We start from the raw sequence: 20,968 nt of genomic DNA on the forward strand, positions 1-20,968 counted from the left end.
GCTGGTGTACTGAGGATTTTAGACAGGATCAGTCGCACAGGGAAAAGATGTCAATCTAATTACATTCATGTTGTGTGAGTGACTTTAATGATCTGCTCTAAAGTGATACATATCTATTTCTTAATCACTCCAATTAATGTAGAGGGGGTGTGATCTTTCCTGTCAGATTGTGGAATATTTTTTAACTGTGCACAGTACGAGTAATTTCTGAATCACATGCCTGCTAGTGTGTCTGATAACTGAGGACGTGGGTGCTCGCCAAATAACATTTGGTTATTTGCCTTGTAAATACAACTCCCACACTAATGTTTGCTCTTTAATAATAACACCCGATGACACAATGTTGATCAGAACGCTGTCTCACAGATGAAGAAAAATAATAACAGACCTGCCATTCATGCCGTCTACACAGATATGAATCTTGGATGTTGCTTTTTCGTTTTTGTTACACCCACATCGCCACATATTTCCTCGTGTTGGTCTATTTGAACTTCTGATTTAATAGCAGGTTGTGGTGGTGGAAAGGTGATAGTGGACAAAGTATCACAGCGAACTGGCCCCCTTTATTTCCTCGCTGCACAGACAGTGTCTGATTGATCGAGTTGCAGTCAGAAAAAAAATTGTATCTTTAACAATGGATTTCTCCCTGGGAAATACCTTACTGTCAATGATGTATGTAGCAGCTGTGCTCAAAACATCGCCTTGATCTTACATTGCCTACAGCTGAATGGATACGTGCGGGGACAAAAGACACCATGCGCTGAGTAACTGGCCTGAGATATGCAGCACTAAAAGCTGTTTGTTAGCGCCTTTATGATGGATATTTCCTCTCCTCATGTGACGTTCTCCTGGTGCTCCCAGCTCAGAGGGAGGCTTGACGACATCTGCATAAATAGAGCAGCTACTGAACACAATTTCCCAGCTTGAAATTCTCAGAGGATATACTCCGGGCTTATAAATAGCAGTGAGCGCTGTGCATTCAAATCAGCTTATTTGTTTTAGGTTACACGGCATCGTCTTTACTACCACATGGCACGTTGTGGCCTTTTGTTGAGGGCACACTACTACATTGGAGATGTGTCTTACTATTTCAGGAGCCTTATTTTCCCCAAAATATCAAACAGGTGTACAATTTTTCTTTTCAGGTTGCAGTTTTCTTAAGATACACACACACTGACAGTTGTTAGAAATTAAAACAAAGTGCTAAAGCACTGTTTTTGAAGAAGAAACTATAAATAAATAGCACTGTGTGAGGTTTTTATTTACCCATAATGGTCTATGCTCACTGAATATGTAAAATTCTCTCAAACTTATTTTAATTCAGTGTCTACTGAGTGATAACTTGGAATCGGTTAATCTTAGGATCTACCTAATTTGCCTTAACAGAAACCTCATACACGTAAGTTCCCACAGATGTATGTCCTGTTGTTTAAAACAGTCATTTGCGTCGAAAGATTTGCATGGAAAAAAATTAGTCTTGAACAACAGTGTCCCTGTGTTTACACTGAAACCATCTAACAGTGGAGGGGTCACATTCAAAGTACCTGTTGGACTTGTACCAACAATGCTCCATCTCTTGCCAACAGTCGTATTCTGCTCGTTTATTTACATGTTCCACTATGATATCAGAGCTGAGCGAGAAGAGAGGATCGTGGAAACACATATTCTGATTGTAGGCAAAGTATGATGGCAAACCACTGCTGACGCATCAGTGTTACTACATAACACTAGATATTTAGATAAGAGAGAAATGAAAACAGCAGATCAGTCTGTCTGCACCTGACATTCCTAAATCATTCTTAAATGTGTATATATAGAATATAAACAGTTCAAGACTTTCATGCTTTAATTCATTTAGCAGCTCATCAAAGAGCAGAGCAGACATGTATCCCTTCCTGTCTGGAGCATTTACACAGACCATGTGTTTAATGTCAGCTTACACGTTGCTTCTACGTATAGAACAAGCTTACACTCTATCTTTACACTAGCTGTTATATAGCCTGTGTCAGAAAGCAGCAGGGGACAATATCCCATGTTGTCATGTGTGTTCAGATATTTTAAAATGGGTCATAAGGCCACAAAAGTGCCAGAAAAATTGTCAGTGAGAGAGGGAGAGTGAGCATCTGTCCTTACCGTGGTCTCGTCCTCATGCAGCACCTGGTCGTATCCGCTGAGCGCCACACAGAAAATGATGGCTGTGACGTCCTCGAAACAGTGGATCCATTTCTTCCTCTCCGACCTCTGACCTCCCACATCAAACAGCCTGATAGACAGACAGATAGACATCAGTAAACACGGACACAAAAACGTTTTTTTTGCATAAGTCATTCCTCTATCATGTTAATTCCTGGTCAGTCAAATTTAGACAAATGAAACAATTAACCTCAGACATGCAAACTATATGCTGGATACAGTATAGTTGTGTATACCACAGTGACAGCATGCTCAGTTGGTAGGTCCATTCATACACATGCCTGTCTCTGTTTGTCTGTTGGCTCATCCCTCCAGCTGTGGCCCATTACATTCAGACTAGACAATTCTGGCCCTCTTCCCAGTTCATGAAGTGGTTCATAAAGTTTCCCGCGATGATCTGATATTCTCAATTTTAGCTTTTATTATCCAACTTCTTTTTTCCATACCCCAGTGTGTGCTCCATAAGTTCCCTTTCCTCACTCAGTCAGACTGTCTAAAGTACATACGACGGACAGACGATCTCATAAACTCTGGCACTTTTCGTCTTACTGTAAATTTGTCCTTGGATTTGGTGTTATATCAGTGGACATGACAAATGTCTTCAATATAAGAGTGTTACCACTGGTTGTTTTCTAGCCATCTCAACATGGTTTTTACTTTGCTGTTTTCGGCTCTCAAACTAAAGTTGAAAATGGTGAGAGAAACGTGGTGAAGTCCTCTGTAACCAATCAAAACATTGGTCTGTGATTGCACTGTGAGACACGTCCACACATTTGAATTAGGATTTCTGGTGATCTGGTGAAGACAGAAAGATTCTGACAGTGTCAGTTATGTTGTTTGACTGCGACTGTTACCCACTAACCAACCGATCAGAACAAACTGTTTGCCAGCATGACTTTTAGGCACACAGGGGCCTATTTGGGATAATGAGAATGAGTTACCTGTCCCTCTAGGCTTCTGTAATTAAGCTGGCTTGATCTGACAGTGTAACATTTCTCAGGGTACCTGCTGTTTAGATAGAGGGTACTGGGCTCCAGAAATTGTTGTTGTTCAATCATTGTGTTTATATTCCACACAGAATGGTGGAACAGCCACAACCTGTGACTTTCTGAGGAATACGGCAGAGCTGAAATAGTCAAGCGACTTAACAAGTGCACCTGTTTCTCAAGAAAAAATAGGTAATTAACTGTGCATCTGAGACTAGATTAAGCTTCTCCATGTAGTTGTCTTGGAAGGTTCTCAGTCATAGAGGTCACGGTATATCTAAGTATAAAAGAATGCAACTATACTTTCACGTTTCACCTCATCTACAGTTCTAACTGACTGGTAAGGAGTCTATTAGGAGTGACTGTTAGAACCACTGACCATGAGAACCTCCATGTTGTTAATGTCGTTGGAAAAATCTCATGTGAGTCGTTTTAACTTCTTAATAATGCACACCAGAGAAGAAGGTGGAAGAAACAGACCCATTTCAACCCTAAGCTTTCCTCAGAATTACTTTACATTGTAAGGCTGTGGAAAGCCTTTTTACCTTTATTATAGAGACAGCTGAAGAATGGGTAGATGACAACTGGAACTGAACCGGGGGCTTACATGCCTCTAAGTTCGACACTGCCTGGAGACATATCCCAAGACTACCTTGTAAGTGGCTGATAATTCATGTGGTAGACCTTCTCTGTTTAGTGGTGGTTGTTCCAGTTTGTCCAAAATGGCTTCTTTCACTCCTCTTTCAAATAATGTCTTCTCTGGCAAAAAATGTGTGCAATGCTATCCTCATTAGAGTGTTCATCATGAAACTGGAATTTCCACTTTCTCCTGTATATGTTGTATTTTTGTGAATTCTACAATGCACTTAAAGATACACTGCCAGAGGGGAGTGAATTCTAAGTGACATGAACCCAGTCCTACATGTGATGGGTATAATGGCAGGAGGGTTGATGGTTTACACCTAGTGCAGGCACACTGTAGACTCCCACACACTGCCTGACTGCCAGTAATAGCAATCGAGCTGACAATATTTAGAGCTGCTCAACAAAACACACACAGCACACCACCTACTCAACTGTAAGAGACACGGTATATTGAGCATCATTCAGCAGAATGAACATTTCTGTGCTCATATAACACATAATTGTGTATAAAATGTGTCTGTGTCTGAACACACAGTCAGTGTGCTGTGTGGATCTGGGAGAGATTGAGACAAAAAGTGAAACAAAGTTGAAGTGTAATGGTGCATCCATCCAGAAAAATAACTTGTGCCTACAGTTTATTAACCTTTCTGCCCTGAGTGCCTGTCAATACCTTTATGTGTGAGCGTGTATGCGTATGCACACGCACCCAGGAGGGCCAGAAATGGGGGGAATTAAATTAGTTCAGAGAAAAACTCCTCCCCTCGTTTTTCTTTTTCTCTTTCCTTTCCTCCTACCAACCCAACATGCCCCAACGGTCTGTCATCATTCCCACAGCTCCTCGCTCTAATTGAATCAGGTCTCATTAAAAAGGCAGACAATCATAAATATAGACACTTGTTTAAGGCATTTAATCTTATTAATTATGGACTGGATTTCCTGCTGTATGCATGGATAGAGGAGCAGGCAGAACCATGAGTAAAAGACAGTTACAGACTGATCAGAAATTACAAATGTCATTGTCATGAGTTAATACCGACCTGAAGTGGAGGTTTTTGAAGGTAAAGTGTGTCTCGACGATTCCTGTGGTCTTGACTCGGGTCCTCAGGATGTCCTGCTCTGTGGGCTGGTAGTCTGCCGCACCAATCCGATCTAGGCTGTCTAGGTAGCTGCACATAGACACACAGGGCAAAGACAAGGACTGTAAATGAGCAGCAATCTACTAAGGGTCACGCTTTGGATTCCAAAGCTCAATGGGTGTCCTCAATGCTCAATGCTCATTAAAATATTCTGGACAATTGTCTCCTTTTTGACCTTTCCAAAACCAAAAACACAAGAATAGTGAATGGCAGGAACTGATCAGCACTAACGTAAAATACACTTACAGTGATATAAGGTAAATGGGCTTACAAATAACTAACTAGTGTGTACAGTAACATGTTATCTCATTGACTGTTCCCCACTATGTGGTAGCGGTCCCGGAGTTAAGGCTAACATTGGCATCCAGCTCTGAACTGGATTTGAGAATCTATCTGTTCATGAAAGGTGCAAGTGTGTAAGTAATGGTCACTTGTCAGATTCACAGTCAAAACAATTAAAGGGCAGCCTATCAACAGAGTGAGTAACCATGAGCTAACATTAGCTGCCATTGGCTGGCAATTTGTACCAGGAGCTCGGCTCCCAGGACGGGCTTGGGCTAGCAGGTTAGCATGCTTATTTCAGATGATATCTCTGTCAATATTATGTACATTTTTCTTCTTACATATTGCCTCTTAAAAGCTGACACACCCTTTTTGAAAATAAGACCACATTTGTAAGCAAAGCAGCTCAACACGATTATTTTCAAACTAAATAAAAGTCTGACCTGAGCTGTTACATTTTTCTTTTCTTAATATAGGGACTAGGACAAAGTCCCCACTGTTATACAAGGACAATGATTTTTTTATTTCAAGTTCTTCAACCTAGTTCATGCCGCTTAAGGCACAGTCGTTTTGCACAATATCACATCTGTAGCCATCTGTTTTAATACAAATCAGGTGCAAACATAAGACAGTCAGCCAGAGAGAGTAATTCAACCAACCTTTTGATCTAAAAATTCCTTAATTTGATAGTTAGCTATCTAATAGTATTATGGCCTTAAAATAACACATTGAGCTTTATCGTGACACACAACATGTGATATCGTGAAATCTCTTCAAATACACTTCATAAATGCTAGGACTGATCAACAAACTCAAATATCACAACATTTTTGACCAAATACCTTGATGTTGAGATTGTGACAATATTGTAAGGATGACGATTGTTATTTCCACAAAATATCAACAAAATATCAAATGGAATTTTTAATCACTAATTATTGTAGATACATAATTGTGTGTCTCTTTCTTTGAAGTCTGCCATAAATCCATTAGCAGCTCTGTGCATCCACCTGCTCACTGGATTACTGTCATCAATAATGATGCTAAACATGCTGCTTTACTGACTGCAGTATGGTAGGTTTTTTTAATCTACCCACTAATGTTTTTAGAGGTCAGAGGTCAAGGTTAGCTGTCAGTACTGATAGATCAATACTGCCATAACAGATAAGAAATCTGCCCTAGGCTACAAGTTAAACATTAAAAGTACCATGCTGAATAACCACTGGGTAACGAGTAAGAAAGTGGTGGGTGATATGACGCTGCCCAGTTCTGTAATGGAACATCCCTGAAAAACCTTTGTTTTTTAATGGATGAGTATAAAATCAAATAATTCTGAATATTATGGTTTGGAGCAATCTCAGAGCCCATGCTGAGGGATGATCACTCTGCCAGCACACAACAATCACCCTACCATCAAGTAAAGAAAGGGGGAGACAGTGAGGGAAACTGATGACATATTCACTTTACACCACGGCCCTGAGAGCCTTTGATTCTCATTGGCTGGCAGGTGTCCATCTACATTTAATGCTGTGTTCTTTGCCTCTGCCTTACCATGTAATGCCCACCTTGGAGGGTACCATGTCTCACTTATTCTCTTCTGAGAGACAGCTTGTCTTCTAAAAACCGAGCGGAGAGTGAGGGCTCAGCAATGCTGATGACTTTTGCCACACGTCTATTGAGACATTATTGGTATTCTGAGCCAACAGACGGGCTGACAGAAAATAATATGGAACGACAGATGAGCAGGAGAGACGAGCAGAACATATACAGACACCATACAGCCTTTTAGCGTAATAGTGTAAAGTTTTGATTTATAGATCGTGAGAGTGTAGTTTCAGAGCTTCTAAATGGATGTTGAGCTACTTCCAAGAGAATGAGAGAAAAAAATAAAGACAAGCGAACGGGGAGGTATTGGGCTGATGGTAACAAGAAGTGGGTGGCGCGCGCACACACACACACACACACACACACACACACACACACACACACACACACACAGAAACACAAACAAACAGGCACATAAACTCACACTGCATACTCACACAGCTTCAGAGATGAGAGCTATTGATCACACAGAAAAGGGTTGGGAATATGACTGTTTGGAGAGGATGTGAGAGACAAACACAATGTGAGAGGGCTATTTTCAGACAGCAGGGAGACAAAGTGATCTGCCGGACCTTAAATTCTGAGTTAATAATGTTATCGCTGTGACGAAAATGGTTGTGATTCGGTCATTTCTCAGTTTTTCATAATAAATGGTCTCTGCTAAGACTTCAAGAGCGAACAAACATTGTAAAAAACAAAAGAATGAGCACAAGGGCCAGTATACTATTCTACAGTATATGGCTTGAAACATAAGAACAGCTGCTTAAACAAAGTGCATTCTAGCTCAACAGTCCTGACAATCATACATCTGTGAATTTCACAAAATAGATGTTGTTGGACATATAAGCCTCATTCTATAGTTACACACTCGTTACTTTACTCCAGTGGTGCCAGTTGTTCAAGCAGTGTGGTTCCACTTTGTCACGTTTAATACAATCTACATGGAGCTCAGCCATAAAGCAATGCTCTTCAGGTTTTACACAGAGATCTTGGTTAACAGACACATAAACTTGATGTAACCCCAGCCTGAAAACCTGATTCTCCCCTCTTCTCATAGCTCCTGTCCGCCTGCAGTTGTCATCTTGCATCATTTCCCTGAATAATGTTCAGCAGTGACCATCAGTCCCCAGAGAGACTTCCCCATTCATTTATTAAACCAGTGTTTCAGAAATCCTTATCTAAAGAGTTGAAATGATGCCAACCAACTACGAGGTGAATAAAACACAGAGAAATAAGAAAACAGCAAAGCTACAAACTCTATGTACATCATTAAATTAAAGAGAGAAGGACCACTCTCTGCTCTGAATTCACATGCTGACGAGAAACAATCCATTTATTTCTCTAACTTTTGTTTTTGTTTTTCTGTCCCCACAAGGTGCAAGCTTCCTCCTCCCCCTGCTCTCTTTTCATTCAGGCTCCTTTGTGATGGGCCCCTGGGACCCTCTGCCTCTCCTGGCTCCTGCTGCCTCACATACTGATGCATATGGATCATCAAACCCTGGGCTCTGCTGGATCACTGCTGTCCTCTGTTTTACTATCTCCTTTTATCTGTATTTCTGTAAAATCTGATGCCTCTTCACTCTGATCTTCTCTGTTTTACTGCTAATTATCTTGTGTAGCCTGCCCTCTTAAAGGTCACCACAGTGGAGAGGAGGTTGTGTGGCTCAGGCACCACTTGGCGATGCCTCGGCCTGCTCAGTCGCCTCCTGGATCCACACTCTTTACATAACACATCATCTTTACATAATACATATCAGGTATTCTGTCAATGCAACTTCTAAATAGTGAATTTGTTGCTGTTTGCCGTTCATGCGACAAATACTTAATGTCTGTCCGTCCTGGGAGAAGGATCCCTCCTCAGTGGGAGAAGGTATTTTTTTCCTCAACATGGGGAACAAGTTTTCCTCACTCAAATCGAGGGTATAAGGACAGAGGATGTCGTTCACTGTACAGATTGTGAAGCCCATTGAGGCAATGTGATTGTGGGCTATATAAATAACATTTACTTGATCTGATTTGATTCATTCATCCCTTAAATTACTGCAAATAATTCCATTCCAATGACTTCCACCTCTCAAAAACCAATACATAACCTTGTAATCAGTTTCACAATTTTCCTCTAAAACAATGCAGTGAGTCAGAAAATGAAATCATGGTTGCTCTGTTGTAAACATAACATAAACAAACTTTACTGTTACACTGTAGGATTGTGGGTATTGTAATTCATCTCCTTGACACGCTAGACAGAAATTGTTTTTCTTAAACTGAGCCTAATATCATATGGCCTTGTGGCTTCTTCTCTCTTGGATTTTCTGTTACTGATCCTCACTGTTGTGCTCTATATGACACTGTATGACTGTCTGTTTGCATAACACTGAATCACAGTGTCTTACAGAGATTATGTAGAGATGGAGATAACTGAACGAAGGTTAAATCAACTGAGAGCTGCGTACCAGATGCACACTTTTATTGTCTGCCAAGTAAAATAAATGTTTTACCATTTAAAGCCAATTTAGCTTTTATGTATGAGTGTGGTTAGAAGGCTCCTCGGAAACTACTTGAAAGCTGTCACGTGGATCCAACCCATTTCTAAATTGTCAACATTTTTTGGACCAAGGTCCTTGGTTTACAGATCGTTGTGGTTTTGGTCTATACACAACAGAAAGAGAAACAGAGATGAGCCAGGCTGGGAATGAAGAGCAGAGTGGCTAGCTGAGTCAGACATACACAAGCCATTAGAGGTGAGGCATCATGTTGACAATCACTTGACAGTATATTAAACATCAACTTTTTAGTAACTGATTAAGCATTACATTCACTGATTCCCGCAATGCGTTGTGGATTATGAGTCAGATACACAAAGGCATTTGAATGCATATTGTTGGGATTTGGGAAATCATAATTAACATTTTTCATTAATTTACAGAATAAACAATAAACTGAGTGTCACCAAGATCAACTTCAGAATAAGTGATAAATGATAACGTTGCTATTTGCAGTCCTACTATGCAATATAAAATGCATCTTTAGTGCTCTGTCCTCTCCTCTCCTTCTTCTCTTTCTTGTCAGACTCCCTCAGCTGTAAAGAAATGATGATAAAACTGTGCTGCACTTAGGTATCTGACTATTGAGTAAGAAAGGTCAGTCAAATGTGCTATTTTTATTGTGATTTTCAGGACATTTACCACCACAGCAGGTTGAAACCTCTCTAAATAGAAGCATTCTTCTCCTCCTGTTCACCATTTCCACCCTGCAGTACCAATCCAGAAAAGTACTTTTGACATGTGCTTACATTAACACGAATGCTAACATTGTGTCACATAGAGAACTGCCGTCCCCTAAGGCTGTTATGCACACACCAATGTAAATTACATTGAATCATGCCTGGGCAGGCTAATGACTTTTGCATGCTTATGTAGGTTTTTAGATGGCATGGAGAATGTAGACCATCATAACAGTAGTCCTCTTCCTCATCCTGATATTACTCTTCATGGTGCACTAAGTGGATTAACACCAGACCCCAGAGTATAGTTCTCGATTTCCCTGGTGATGCACAGTATTATAGATTATCACTGAAACAGTGTTCGGCACAAAAGAGAGACAAGCAGAGAGAATGTTGGCTGTGTGCTGATAAAGACAAGGATGAGTGTGCTTGTGTGTGTGTTTCCAGCATACAAAACTGAAGAGTTCTCCTGACGACAGGGTGGGAGAATATACTTTATTCCAGATTCCACACTTACGATCTATTTTGATTCTAAAGTATTGTACACCCATATTACGTTTTATTTTTATGAGCTCATTTGTCACTGGACCATGGGAAAAACATTGAATCATATGCCTCTGGATACTTTAGATCATGAGTCATAGTTCCAAAAACAAAGCTCATCACACATCAGTCAGTGTAAAACTTACTTCAGCAGCAACATTGCTATGCTGCATATTAAAGTGGTAAACAAAGGCTAAAATAAATTGTTTAATTTAGCTGTTCTTATGCTTTTAGAGTAAAAGAAAGAGAACATGTAAATACATATACTGGATATGTGAATTGTATGAACACACAAGCTGTTTATGGTAAAAAGGTAAAACGAGTTTGAAGAGATAATACTGTGGATGCAACTCATTTCTATTAGCCAGATAATGGTAATATACATTATGTGATAGCATCAAGCGAACTGACTAAGCGCTAGTTTTACCAAATTAATTCAGGAATCAAAGAATTGATTCTTGGAAAAAAAAAAAAAAAAAAAAAAGAATCAGGAGACATTTTTTCCTCGTCCCTTCCCACAGCCTGCGATATTCAGCATCACTCTCATTACTGTTAACACACTCTATCCCTCCTCCTGTTGCCAGGAACCTGCAGTGCTGCTACATGTAATGGGCAACCAGGGTAACCACACTGACCACTAACTCACATACACTAAGACACTAGTGTCTTTAAGACTGTGGCTTGGGGCTTAAACGGACACATAGCCTTTTAAAGGCCAACACAAAGTGAGAGTGGTGCAGGTAAGTGTACAAGTAAGCAGGCAAGTGGGAGCCAAGTTATAGCACACACATATTGATCCGTTGCTGTGTTAACACACCTCACATTAGTAATTGACATCAGCATGTGGTTACTACAGAAATAAAGTCATCATACAAGGATAAGTAGGGCATACAAAATACAGTTGCTTCAAATAGAAGGAGCTGCCAGAAAAAAAACACTTAAATTACACCAATTCATCTGAAGGCAGAATTTACATCCTTTGAAACGTAAAACATGCCTGAGCTGCATGTATGTTTTTGACAGAATCAGCCAAAGGGAGGTCTGCTCCACCGTCCGGCTTCATAGCTGTCAGTGTTGTTTCATGGTTAGGCGTCTCCCCCACTGTGATGTTGCAACACATATTCACAAGCGGCACTTGTGATTTTAACAGAAGCTGCAGCTGCATGATGCAACATGATACAACCTGGCCACAACATAAAAAGACTCTGGATCGATAGAGGAAGCAGCTTTCATTTGTTTAGCCCAGAGAACAAGACAGACTGGAAAATTTGCACTCACCTCAAGGCATGTCTGAAATTCAAATCCACGCTGACCAGAACACAAAATCTATTTCCAACCCTTTACAACACCTGCTATCTGCTACTCACTATAGATGGCGTTGGCTAATTAGCTCAGTTAGCCATGAAGCTAGTGGTATAGACCGGGGACCAGGGAGTATTGTTGTTTACACCGCTAACACGAATGCCTTGGACCTGTATGGGCTAAGGATAACTGGTTACCATGCTATCAGTATGTATCCCTGTAATTACATAAACAGAAAATAATAAACAATAACAATAAACAATTTAAGTCTTTGCTTAAATGTGAAACACGATTAGCTTAAGTATAATTAACCATGAATGTATTTTATATGTTTTTTTTAGCATTTCATGAAAAGCAACACACAGAACTTCAAACATCAGAAAAAAACAACAAAAAATGTCTAATGCCAGCAAAGGACAATTAACAGTATCCATGTGTACCAGGGTAAACTATACCTATCAAAATCAATATGGCTGAAGTAGATTTACATTATTACCCAGTCCAATGATGCTAAATAATCCAATACAAAGCAGGATGCAGAATCAATATCCATGGCAGATAGGGAGAAGGATGCAATTTGGTCTGGCAGTATCTCGCTTCAAGTTCTAAAGTGTACAAGTCAGACTGCCTTGCTATTAGTGGTTACTATCACAATCCACTTGATCTATTCTATTAAGTTTTTTATGTAATAACCAAAACACAAAAGAAACGCTCAGATCCAGTCTAAAATCAGACATTTCATCTGCCATCATAGACTATGTGACTGTTAGGCCAAGTGGGTAGATGCATAACACTATGCCACAAAGACAGGGGCTGTAAATCATCAACAGAAAGCATGTGTGTGGTGGTAAATAGGTCAGTACATGCAGGGCATTTGCACAGAGAGACAGAGACAGAGGGAGAGAGGTGGCTCCTGGCAGTACTTGCTCTTCTCAGAATAGAGCTTTATGCTTTCTATGTAATACAAACACACATTACATGCATGTGTGAATACATCCACACCCACACAAACACTCCCTACTCATACCATGACCTTCTCCAAGCCTAACCTTCAACCATACTGTAACACCTGACAACTTAAAAAAGCCTCCCCAGAGCGTAAATGTATATATCTTCACTTTGAACAATGTATCATTGACAGATTTTAGAGAAAGAGACACACACACACACACACACACACACACACACACGCACGCACGCACACACGCACGCACGCACACACAAAGTCAAACTGAGTGTGGTCTTATCATGTGATATCTGTCCTATGAGTTTATTGGCTGGTTGGCCTGTTCTGCTCCACAGGCCACAACATAATAGCTAATAGAAAGTGTGCATCAATCTTTAATGTGACATTTAACACAGACACACAAATGGACATGCATATGTAAGTGTGTCACACGCACGCACGCACACACCACAGAGTGGATGTTGTTGGAGTTAATTGACCACATGTATGAGATGATGGGACATATTTTCATGTTTCCTTCCCAGTGCTGTGACTCTATCTCTTGCCATCTTTTCTTGCTCTCTCATCATTCTCGATATTGACTCGCCCTCTTTCCTTGACTTTGTCTCATTTGTCTCGCTGCCTGTGTCATTAAAATCATTTTAATGTGCTTTCTTTATCTAGGCCTCTGTTTGAATTCACCACCTTTGACTTTCTCTCTGTTATCTCTCTGTTTTTCCATGCCGTTTCTCTCGCTGTCTTTTCTAATATTCTGTGCTCTCTTCCGCAATTTATTCAGTTTTATGTTATGCCTCTGTGTTTGCTGAGCGACTCGTCTTGAATGATAGATTACCATGAGCCATTCTGTGAAGAAAGCATCGACAAGGCTTTTCTGCAGCCAGTTGCACTCTTGGTTAGGGTTTGTTGCACCAGACATAACACAACATGGAACAAAGGTATTGATGCTATGGCAACACACTCATTCTGAATAGTTGGAAAACTGCTCACTGGTCCTAATATAGCCATTCAGAAGCAATGGTGACACTTTCACTTAATAATTGTTCCAGTTACACTTTATGATAACCATCATTAATAAATGGTTAATGGTTATTTCAGTGTTAACAGACAATGGCATGCTTTATAAACCAATTAAACATTGCTTAATAAATAGTTTATAAATCATTTCATTATTCAACAGTGAAATAATTGTTAACTCAAGTTGAATTAACTGATTGTGGTATGAACCCTATTATTACCTGACCAACAAACAGTAACAGCCAGTTAACTGAAGCAACAGCTATAAAGAAATCCATGTGCAGGTGAGCTTTATTAGGATTTTTCCTGGATGGATATCATGACAAAATGACTAGCTGACCTGAACATAATTCAGTCGTATTTCCAGATAAGCATCTCATTAAAATCTCATTAAAAACACCCTATCGCCTGCTGTCATATGATTTAGACAGCATTATATATTGGTTTGGCACAGCTAAGAATAATGTTTAATATGAATTCATGTTGTCAAACTGTCAGTGTGTTCAGTACATCTGTGGTTAAGTGGTGCACGTACAGTGCATGTACTGAACACAACAACATCTGTATATGACTCCATCTGTCATCTGCTTCAATTTCTCGACATGTCACCGTGTAATCTGCATTGGATGCATGTTGTCCAATTAAACAAGAGCTACATTTACAAACATGGCACTTGAGGGAAATGACCCTCCCCAGCCACCCTCCCTTCAGCTGTCCCTCTCTCTTTTCCGCCCACACACTGGCACTCAGCATAAATCAGGCTCAGTACTTGTAATGGTGATTGTGTGTTGAAATAGCTTGTGTATGATTTAGAAGACTATAATGCAATAGTGTGTGTGTGCGTATGTGCGTGTGTGCGTGCGTGTGTGTGTGAGAAATGGTGGGATGGATTAAGGAGGGCTAATAGAGGATGTATTGATCTGGATTTAGAAAATCTCAAATCTCAGCTGGACAGGTGGAATACAAACACGAACGCATGCACACACACACACACACAGATCACAAACAGTTTTGTCCTATCTTTTACTATAAACACACACCTACACAAGCTCACAGCCAAATACGAAAACACTCAGTTTATCCATTTTCTGCGATGACGGTGCCAATTACATGTAAATTATAAGTGGAGACCAACAGGGAGATAAAGAGCAGTCAAAATCAGTACTTTTCTGAAAATATAATTGTCACAATTTTCTCCAGCGGGATATAACAAATCTCTCATAACATTAATTTCTTACTTTATTTCACCGACAAGTGCATATACACAGACACACCCATATGTTCAGGCAGTGACATCACATGAAATCAATATTGCAATTATCTCTTTTGGTCTAATATCTGATCCCACATGCCTGTGCAGGAGTCTCCGCCCATACAGTGGTCTGCCAATTGATTTTGTGTGATTAATATGATATATTCACTAACTAAAAGTGACTATAGTAAATGTAAACAGGCTCTATTTTACATCTCTTGCAACTACCAACGTAAGTCATGTTTAACTACAATTACTGCACTGTGGTTGTGAGCTGTGGTGTTGAGTAATGGCAGATTATGATGCCACAGTGTAATTTACCTGTGACCTTTTGGACATCAAATGTAATTACGTCATAATTTTATCCTATTAGACATGTGTATGTCAAATTTCATTGCAGTAATTCTATGAATTCTTGAACTATGATCAAAAATGGGTTTTGTGAGGCCGCACTGACTTTGAGTCATATTGAACATTTATACCAATTTTGACAACATTCCCTTAAACCCCCCTGTTGTCTTAACAGTCTGTACATGCCCTCCGGGTCAAAAATGACCAACCCTCAATGAATATCTAAAACAAAGCAATTTCATTTCATTTTGAATGTCCAATCAATTTAGCATTTTGCATTTTTATTGTAATACAGCTGTCATATATGTGTTCTTTACTAAAGTAGATGTTTACTATTATTATTACTGAATATGGTACAGCAAAGGCGGTAAACAATGTCTCTAATCTTTTTTATCAAGACATAGTTTAGCCCAAGAAAGTATGACATATGCTCAGAAAGTAGTTTTGAATGCAATTTACTGAAGGCACTTCCAATAATATTCAAATGTAAACAATATAAAGCAACAAGGCAATGTGAGAGGGCGACCATGAGCACTACAGGAGAACAAGCAGCTTTCGGGTCAAAAATGACCCAAAGACAACCTTTGTACCCAAGTGGTATACAGATTCCATGGAAATATGAATAAATGCAATATTTCCCTTTTTCTAATGTTGGGGACAAAAGTCATAAAATTTAAAAAAAAAAAACAAAACATTTAAGGTGTTTTCTCTGCTGTTAAACACAGTTTTGGGTCATTTTTGACCCGAAGACAACAGGAGGGTTAAGGCGTTCAAGAATGGGACGGACGAACAGAAGAACGGATGGATAATCTGAAAACATATTGCTGCACAACAGCTGCTTCCAGCCCAATCTGTGGCGATTGCCAGGGCATGAGGAAATATTCTAATAATATATTCATGGCCTCTGTTTGTGGCAAATTCTACCTTGCTCTTGAGGAGCTGGAGTGTTCATTCGGTGACAAACAACTCATAATGTAGTTACTGTTATATTTTACTGCTAACGTGTCTCCTCTTTGACGGTCAGCACACCTGCCTGTGGTGAATGCAGACACAGCAACACTGAGACTTGACTTATGGAACTCTGACTAGTTGAGCACTGAGGCTTAGTGAGATTTTGTTTTTCTTCTACTTTCTGAAGGAATGAATTATGCAGAAGAGGCTGACATTATGTCAGTTAAATGGTCAAATCGATTTCTGTGACTTTTCCATTAATCACCCCGCCCCTGTAATAATCAAGTACACCTACACATACACACACAGATATGATCACAAGTACTGTACGTACTACTGCGCTGAATCGTTGAGCTGGTACTCTCGGGCACGGCTGAAACACTCCTGGATGCCTGAGTCGGACCACAGACGGATCATGGCGGAGAGCAGCTCGGCGGAGTAAGGCTCTGTGTCCTCCATGCGACTGACCACATCACACACCATCTTAGCATCCGCCTAGAGGAAACACAAGAGGGGAGCAGCAGGAGGTTAGTACTCTTAGAGGCCTGAGGAGGAGCAGGGAGTTGTAATCACATTACCACTCAGACTGAAACATTAGCATGGTAATTATACAGTTTGTTCAAGAACGCTTCACCATGAAAAGTAATGTATGTTAAGTGACAGCAAAAAAAAAAAAAAAAAAATCACAGAAGGTGATACAAGCAGGGGACAGAAGAATAGACCAAGATTAGGAGAGAGGAAAGAATACGAGCATGTACATCTCCCTTCACAAGAGTATCATTTGAAATCTACGTGTCTTTATAAACACTGTGTCACTACAGAAGCAGACACATAAAAAACAAAGCTACTGCAGTTTCTGGACAGAATACTTTGTCATCATATTGCAAAGTGGGCAACCCTTCAGGACGATGCTCTACAAACAGTGCCATAGGTAAAGCTGTTTTGATGGGTTTTTTTTAGCCACATAAAGGCCAAAGAGGACGCTGCTGTCGTGCAGCAGTGATCTGGCTCTGGTTCCTTCAGAGACGGTTTGTCTGCACCGAGCTGCTTCCAGACAAAGAGGCAGATAAATCAGCTCCTGGTAACTGACATAACAGACCTGTTAGTAAGCTACCAGCTAAAAGAACTGAAGCAAAAACATGTATGAATAGCCTGGTGTGAACCAGCACATCGGGCTATTCATTCATGTTTTTGCTTCAGTTCTTTTAAATGCATACATGGATGTAACAGGATTACATTTTCAAACATTACTTTTCTTTTGTTTAATTTATATGTGCCGGTATGTGTTTATGGAAAATCTCTCTAGCCACTTAGCTATGAATAAACCAGCTGCAGAGATTTCACTTGGACTCTGCTGCCATTAGCAGCTTCTTATCTGGATCCAGCAGCTGATCCCCACCCCCCTTCTCTCCTTTCCACATCGTTCTTATTGATTTCTTTTCCTAGCACTCACCTCCTACATGGTCATTCTTGATTACAGTCATAATGCCAGCACACTGAGGCCCTGACCTTTGCACTGCTAATGCTTGGTAGCTTCATAAGCTATTAAACTATAAATGAAAGAGTTCTACATCTGTAACCTTAAACTGTACCAAATAGCTAAATCATAGACTCAATTTTTATTCTTATTGAATAATGTCAACATACATACAGACATGTAATATATCAGGCCGGGATCCAAGCCAATCTCCACAGTCACTCCATTCACAGCAGAATTATACCGTTTTGTTCATTACATTTTATGTTAACAGTTTTAAAACATAGAATGAAACTGACAAAGGTATGATACCATGATATTAGGTGCTGAGAGTAGCACTCCTAGTATGTTCTTCTTTCATGAAGAACAAACATGTCCTCTTTTCGTGAATGTCTGTAAATTTATAGCATTTACATTATCTTGATATTACCTTGTTACAAGGCAAGTTTTATGTGCGATCTTAGAAGGCAATTGTCTGAGTTTATTTCAAACACAACGTTTATAAAAGAGAAGACTATAATATGTTGTCTGATTGTCAGATTGTCCGGTGACATTTTATTGGGATGCTGAAGTTCTGAAAAGCTTGTTTGTGATCTCTCATTCAGTTTGGATTCATTTTTATTCTATTATGTGGTAGAGACTCAACAATAATCCAGATTCCGAAGACTCTTACACCGCTCATTCAGCAAGCTTGAAATATGACCCATCACTTGTGTGTTAATCCAACGAATCAAACATAAATAATGGATCATGGACCTAAATATACTTCCTTGGTATATACAGCTTCAACATATAGGTAATTCTATATATGTGATGTTAGTATTACTGTGGCCTCAGATATCTCTGAGTCAGCGAAATGAAATATGAACCACAGTGGACAGACTTTAGAAACGATGATACTAAATAGCACTGAAATCAAATAATCAGTAAATCAGTTCTTGTGTCCCAAAAATTACATTTTCTCCTCACAGCTGAAACAGAATAGTGTCAGGACGTTATTAATGTAATGTAATTGTATCCAGACAACATAATTAGATTGCAGAGCACTCTACGAATGTACAATAACTGAAGAGAAGATCTGTTTGAGACATCCACATCTCCCTAAAATTCATAGCATGCCATGAGATTAGGAGGAGATAATAACAGATTTACAGGAGTTTGGAGATTTGACAGTAGGCATATGCTCAGCAGCAACCTCATTAAAACTCACACAGTGAGAAACACTCCCACCTGAGAATCGCCTGATGCAACCAGCGTAGCCTCGATACATTACATTTACTGGAGGATTTCACCGAGGTTGACCCCTCATCCACCTCAAACAGCTAATCATGTCAACAAAGACGTCTCTGTCGGGCAGAGGATGATTTCACAACGAAGCTTAATGATGAAATGCCACTCGGCTTAAAAATGGCTCAATTCATTTATCCAAATTTAAAAGATGCAGGCTTTGATATCATCACTAAAGAATGGGAGAGCTTTTGCTATTGTGTTGCTTCTTTTTTCTATTAGGCCACTATTCTATTCGCTGTTTTTGATTCCTGTCCTTTTCTGCGTTCTTTCACTTTCTCTCCCTCATCACCCATCTGGACCAAAGTCAAGGATTCTCTTCATATACCGCAGCAGTGCTTCTGTATACAGTACAAACTCATTATATGCCCCTAATGTGAGCGCTGTCAATCAAAATCAGGTGAGTACCAATCAAGTGGGCAGGGATCCTTCTTCTCAGCTCTTCAATGCAGAATTAGTTCTGGTTCGTTTGGGATAAAAGTGGACCAAACAAACTCAAGACCGCGTAGTAAGTATGAATACTTGCACCAAAAGTCACAATAATCTCAGTAGTCAAATATATCAAATAGTTGTTGAGATGTCAATCTTAATGTGGTGCTGGAGATAAAATGAGGGGAATACTTAAGTTAATAATGTATCCTACATTAGTTGCTCTTCATCAAAATAAGTGAGAACAGAAACTTTAAGAGAACCTCAGGCCAATTAATGAGCTGAACTACATCTGTGATGGTGGACTTCCTCTTCAGCTGGTATTGTTTGTGTACACAGCTGCTGTGCACTGTAAATAACAGCAGATCATCATCATGTGAACTGGAACTGTCATTTTCTTCATTATTCCTTCACTCTCTGGTGGGCAGTTTGCTCCTTCCTGTCTATCACACTCTGCATCTAAGCAACTCTCCACCTGCTTGACCTCATGCAGTCAGCCAGTCTTCCTCTGAGCCATAACCACCCCTCCATCATAATCATCGCTGACATAGTCTCATTCTATCCAACCTCTAACTGCACTTATCTCTTTTCTTACTGTCTGTCCTTCACCTCTCCTTCCAACTGCGCTCATGATCATGTTTAGTTTGTTTCCCTTTCTCCCTCCCTGGCATCATCTTTCTGTTTTCTTTCATCTTTCTTTCCCCTTCTTTTTCTCCTCTGTACTTCTGTCCATCCTATCCCTTTCATACACCACACCTGCCTCTCTCACCGTCCTTCGGTTGGTTTCCTGTCCTCTCTTCTCTCTGTCACTATTTTTGTTTCTCCTCCATCTCAGTCTCTCCTCTCTTTCAATCAGCAATCTCTTTCCCTATCATATCTCTAATCATTGTAAGTGAGTATGTGTGTGTGTGCGTGTGTGTGTTTGTGTATGTGTGTGCGTCTGTGTGCATGCAACAAATGACACGTGTGTTTCTACATTGATCCTATAGATCGGCTTGGATTGATTAATTTTAGTGTTTGTGTTTATATATCCATAATCACATTTCTTTCTGGAAATAAAAACTCCCTGTCCAAAGTATGGGATCAGCAGATAGATATTCTCTTTTTGTATCCCCCATGCTTGCATAATTACAGTTTGATTAATTCACCAAAAGGCTGTTAACTGTGTCTTCTGACAGTCCAACTGCCAAAATCTGGATGGGCTAAGTTCAGTTGATCAGAATGTTAAAAAGTCAATCTGAGTCGCTTATTACCATGTATAGCATAACTTTACATGCCATCAAGTAATAAATGTTTAAAATGAAAATTGCTGTGAAGTGTGACCC

General features: G+C 39.9%; 1 protein-coding gene across 2 annotated transcripts in view; it reads right to left on the reverse strand.

Moving 5' to 3' along the window:
- Positions 1 to 20,968, reverse strand: part of gnao1a (guanine nucleotide binding protein (G protein), alpha activating activity polypeptide O, a) — a 103,001-nt gene that overhangs the window by 19,797 nt on the left and 62,236 nt on the right. For both annotated transcript variants that reach the window (XM_037106325.1, XM_037106326.1), the window contains exons 4-6: positions 16,785 to 16,945; positions 4,862 to 4,990; positions 2,134 to 2,263 (exon numbers count right to left, since the gene is read on the reverse strand). In XM_037106325.1, coding sequence (XP_036962220.1) covers positions 2,134 to 2,263; positions 4,862 to 4,990; positions 16,785 to 16,945 — 420 coding nt within the window. The remainder of the gene's footprint in view (positions 1 to 2,133; positions 2,264 to 4,861; positions 4,991 to 16,784; positions 16,946 to 20,968) is intronic.

The sequence above is a fragment of the Acanthopagrus latus genome, chromosome 8, assembly GCF_904848185.1.
Source record: "Acanthopagrus latus isolate v.2019 chromosome 8, fAcaLat1.1, whole genome shotgun sequence".
Classification (NCBI taxonomy): Eukaryota; Metazoa; Chordata; class Actinopteri; order Spariformes; family Sparidae; genus Acanthopagrus; species Acanthopagrus latus.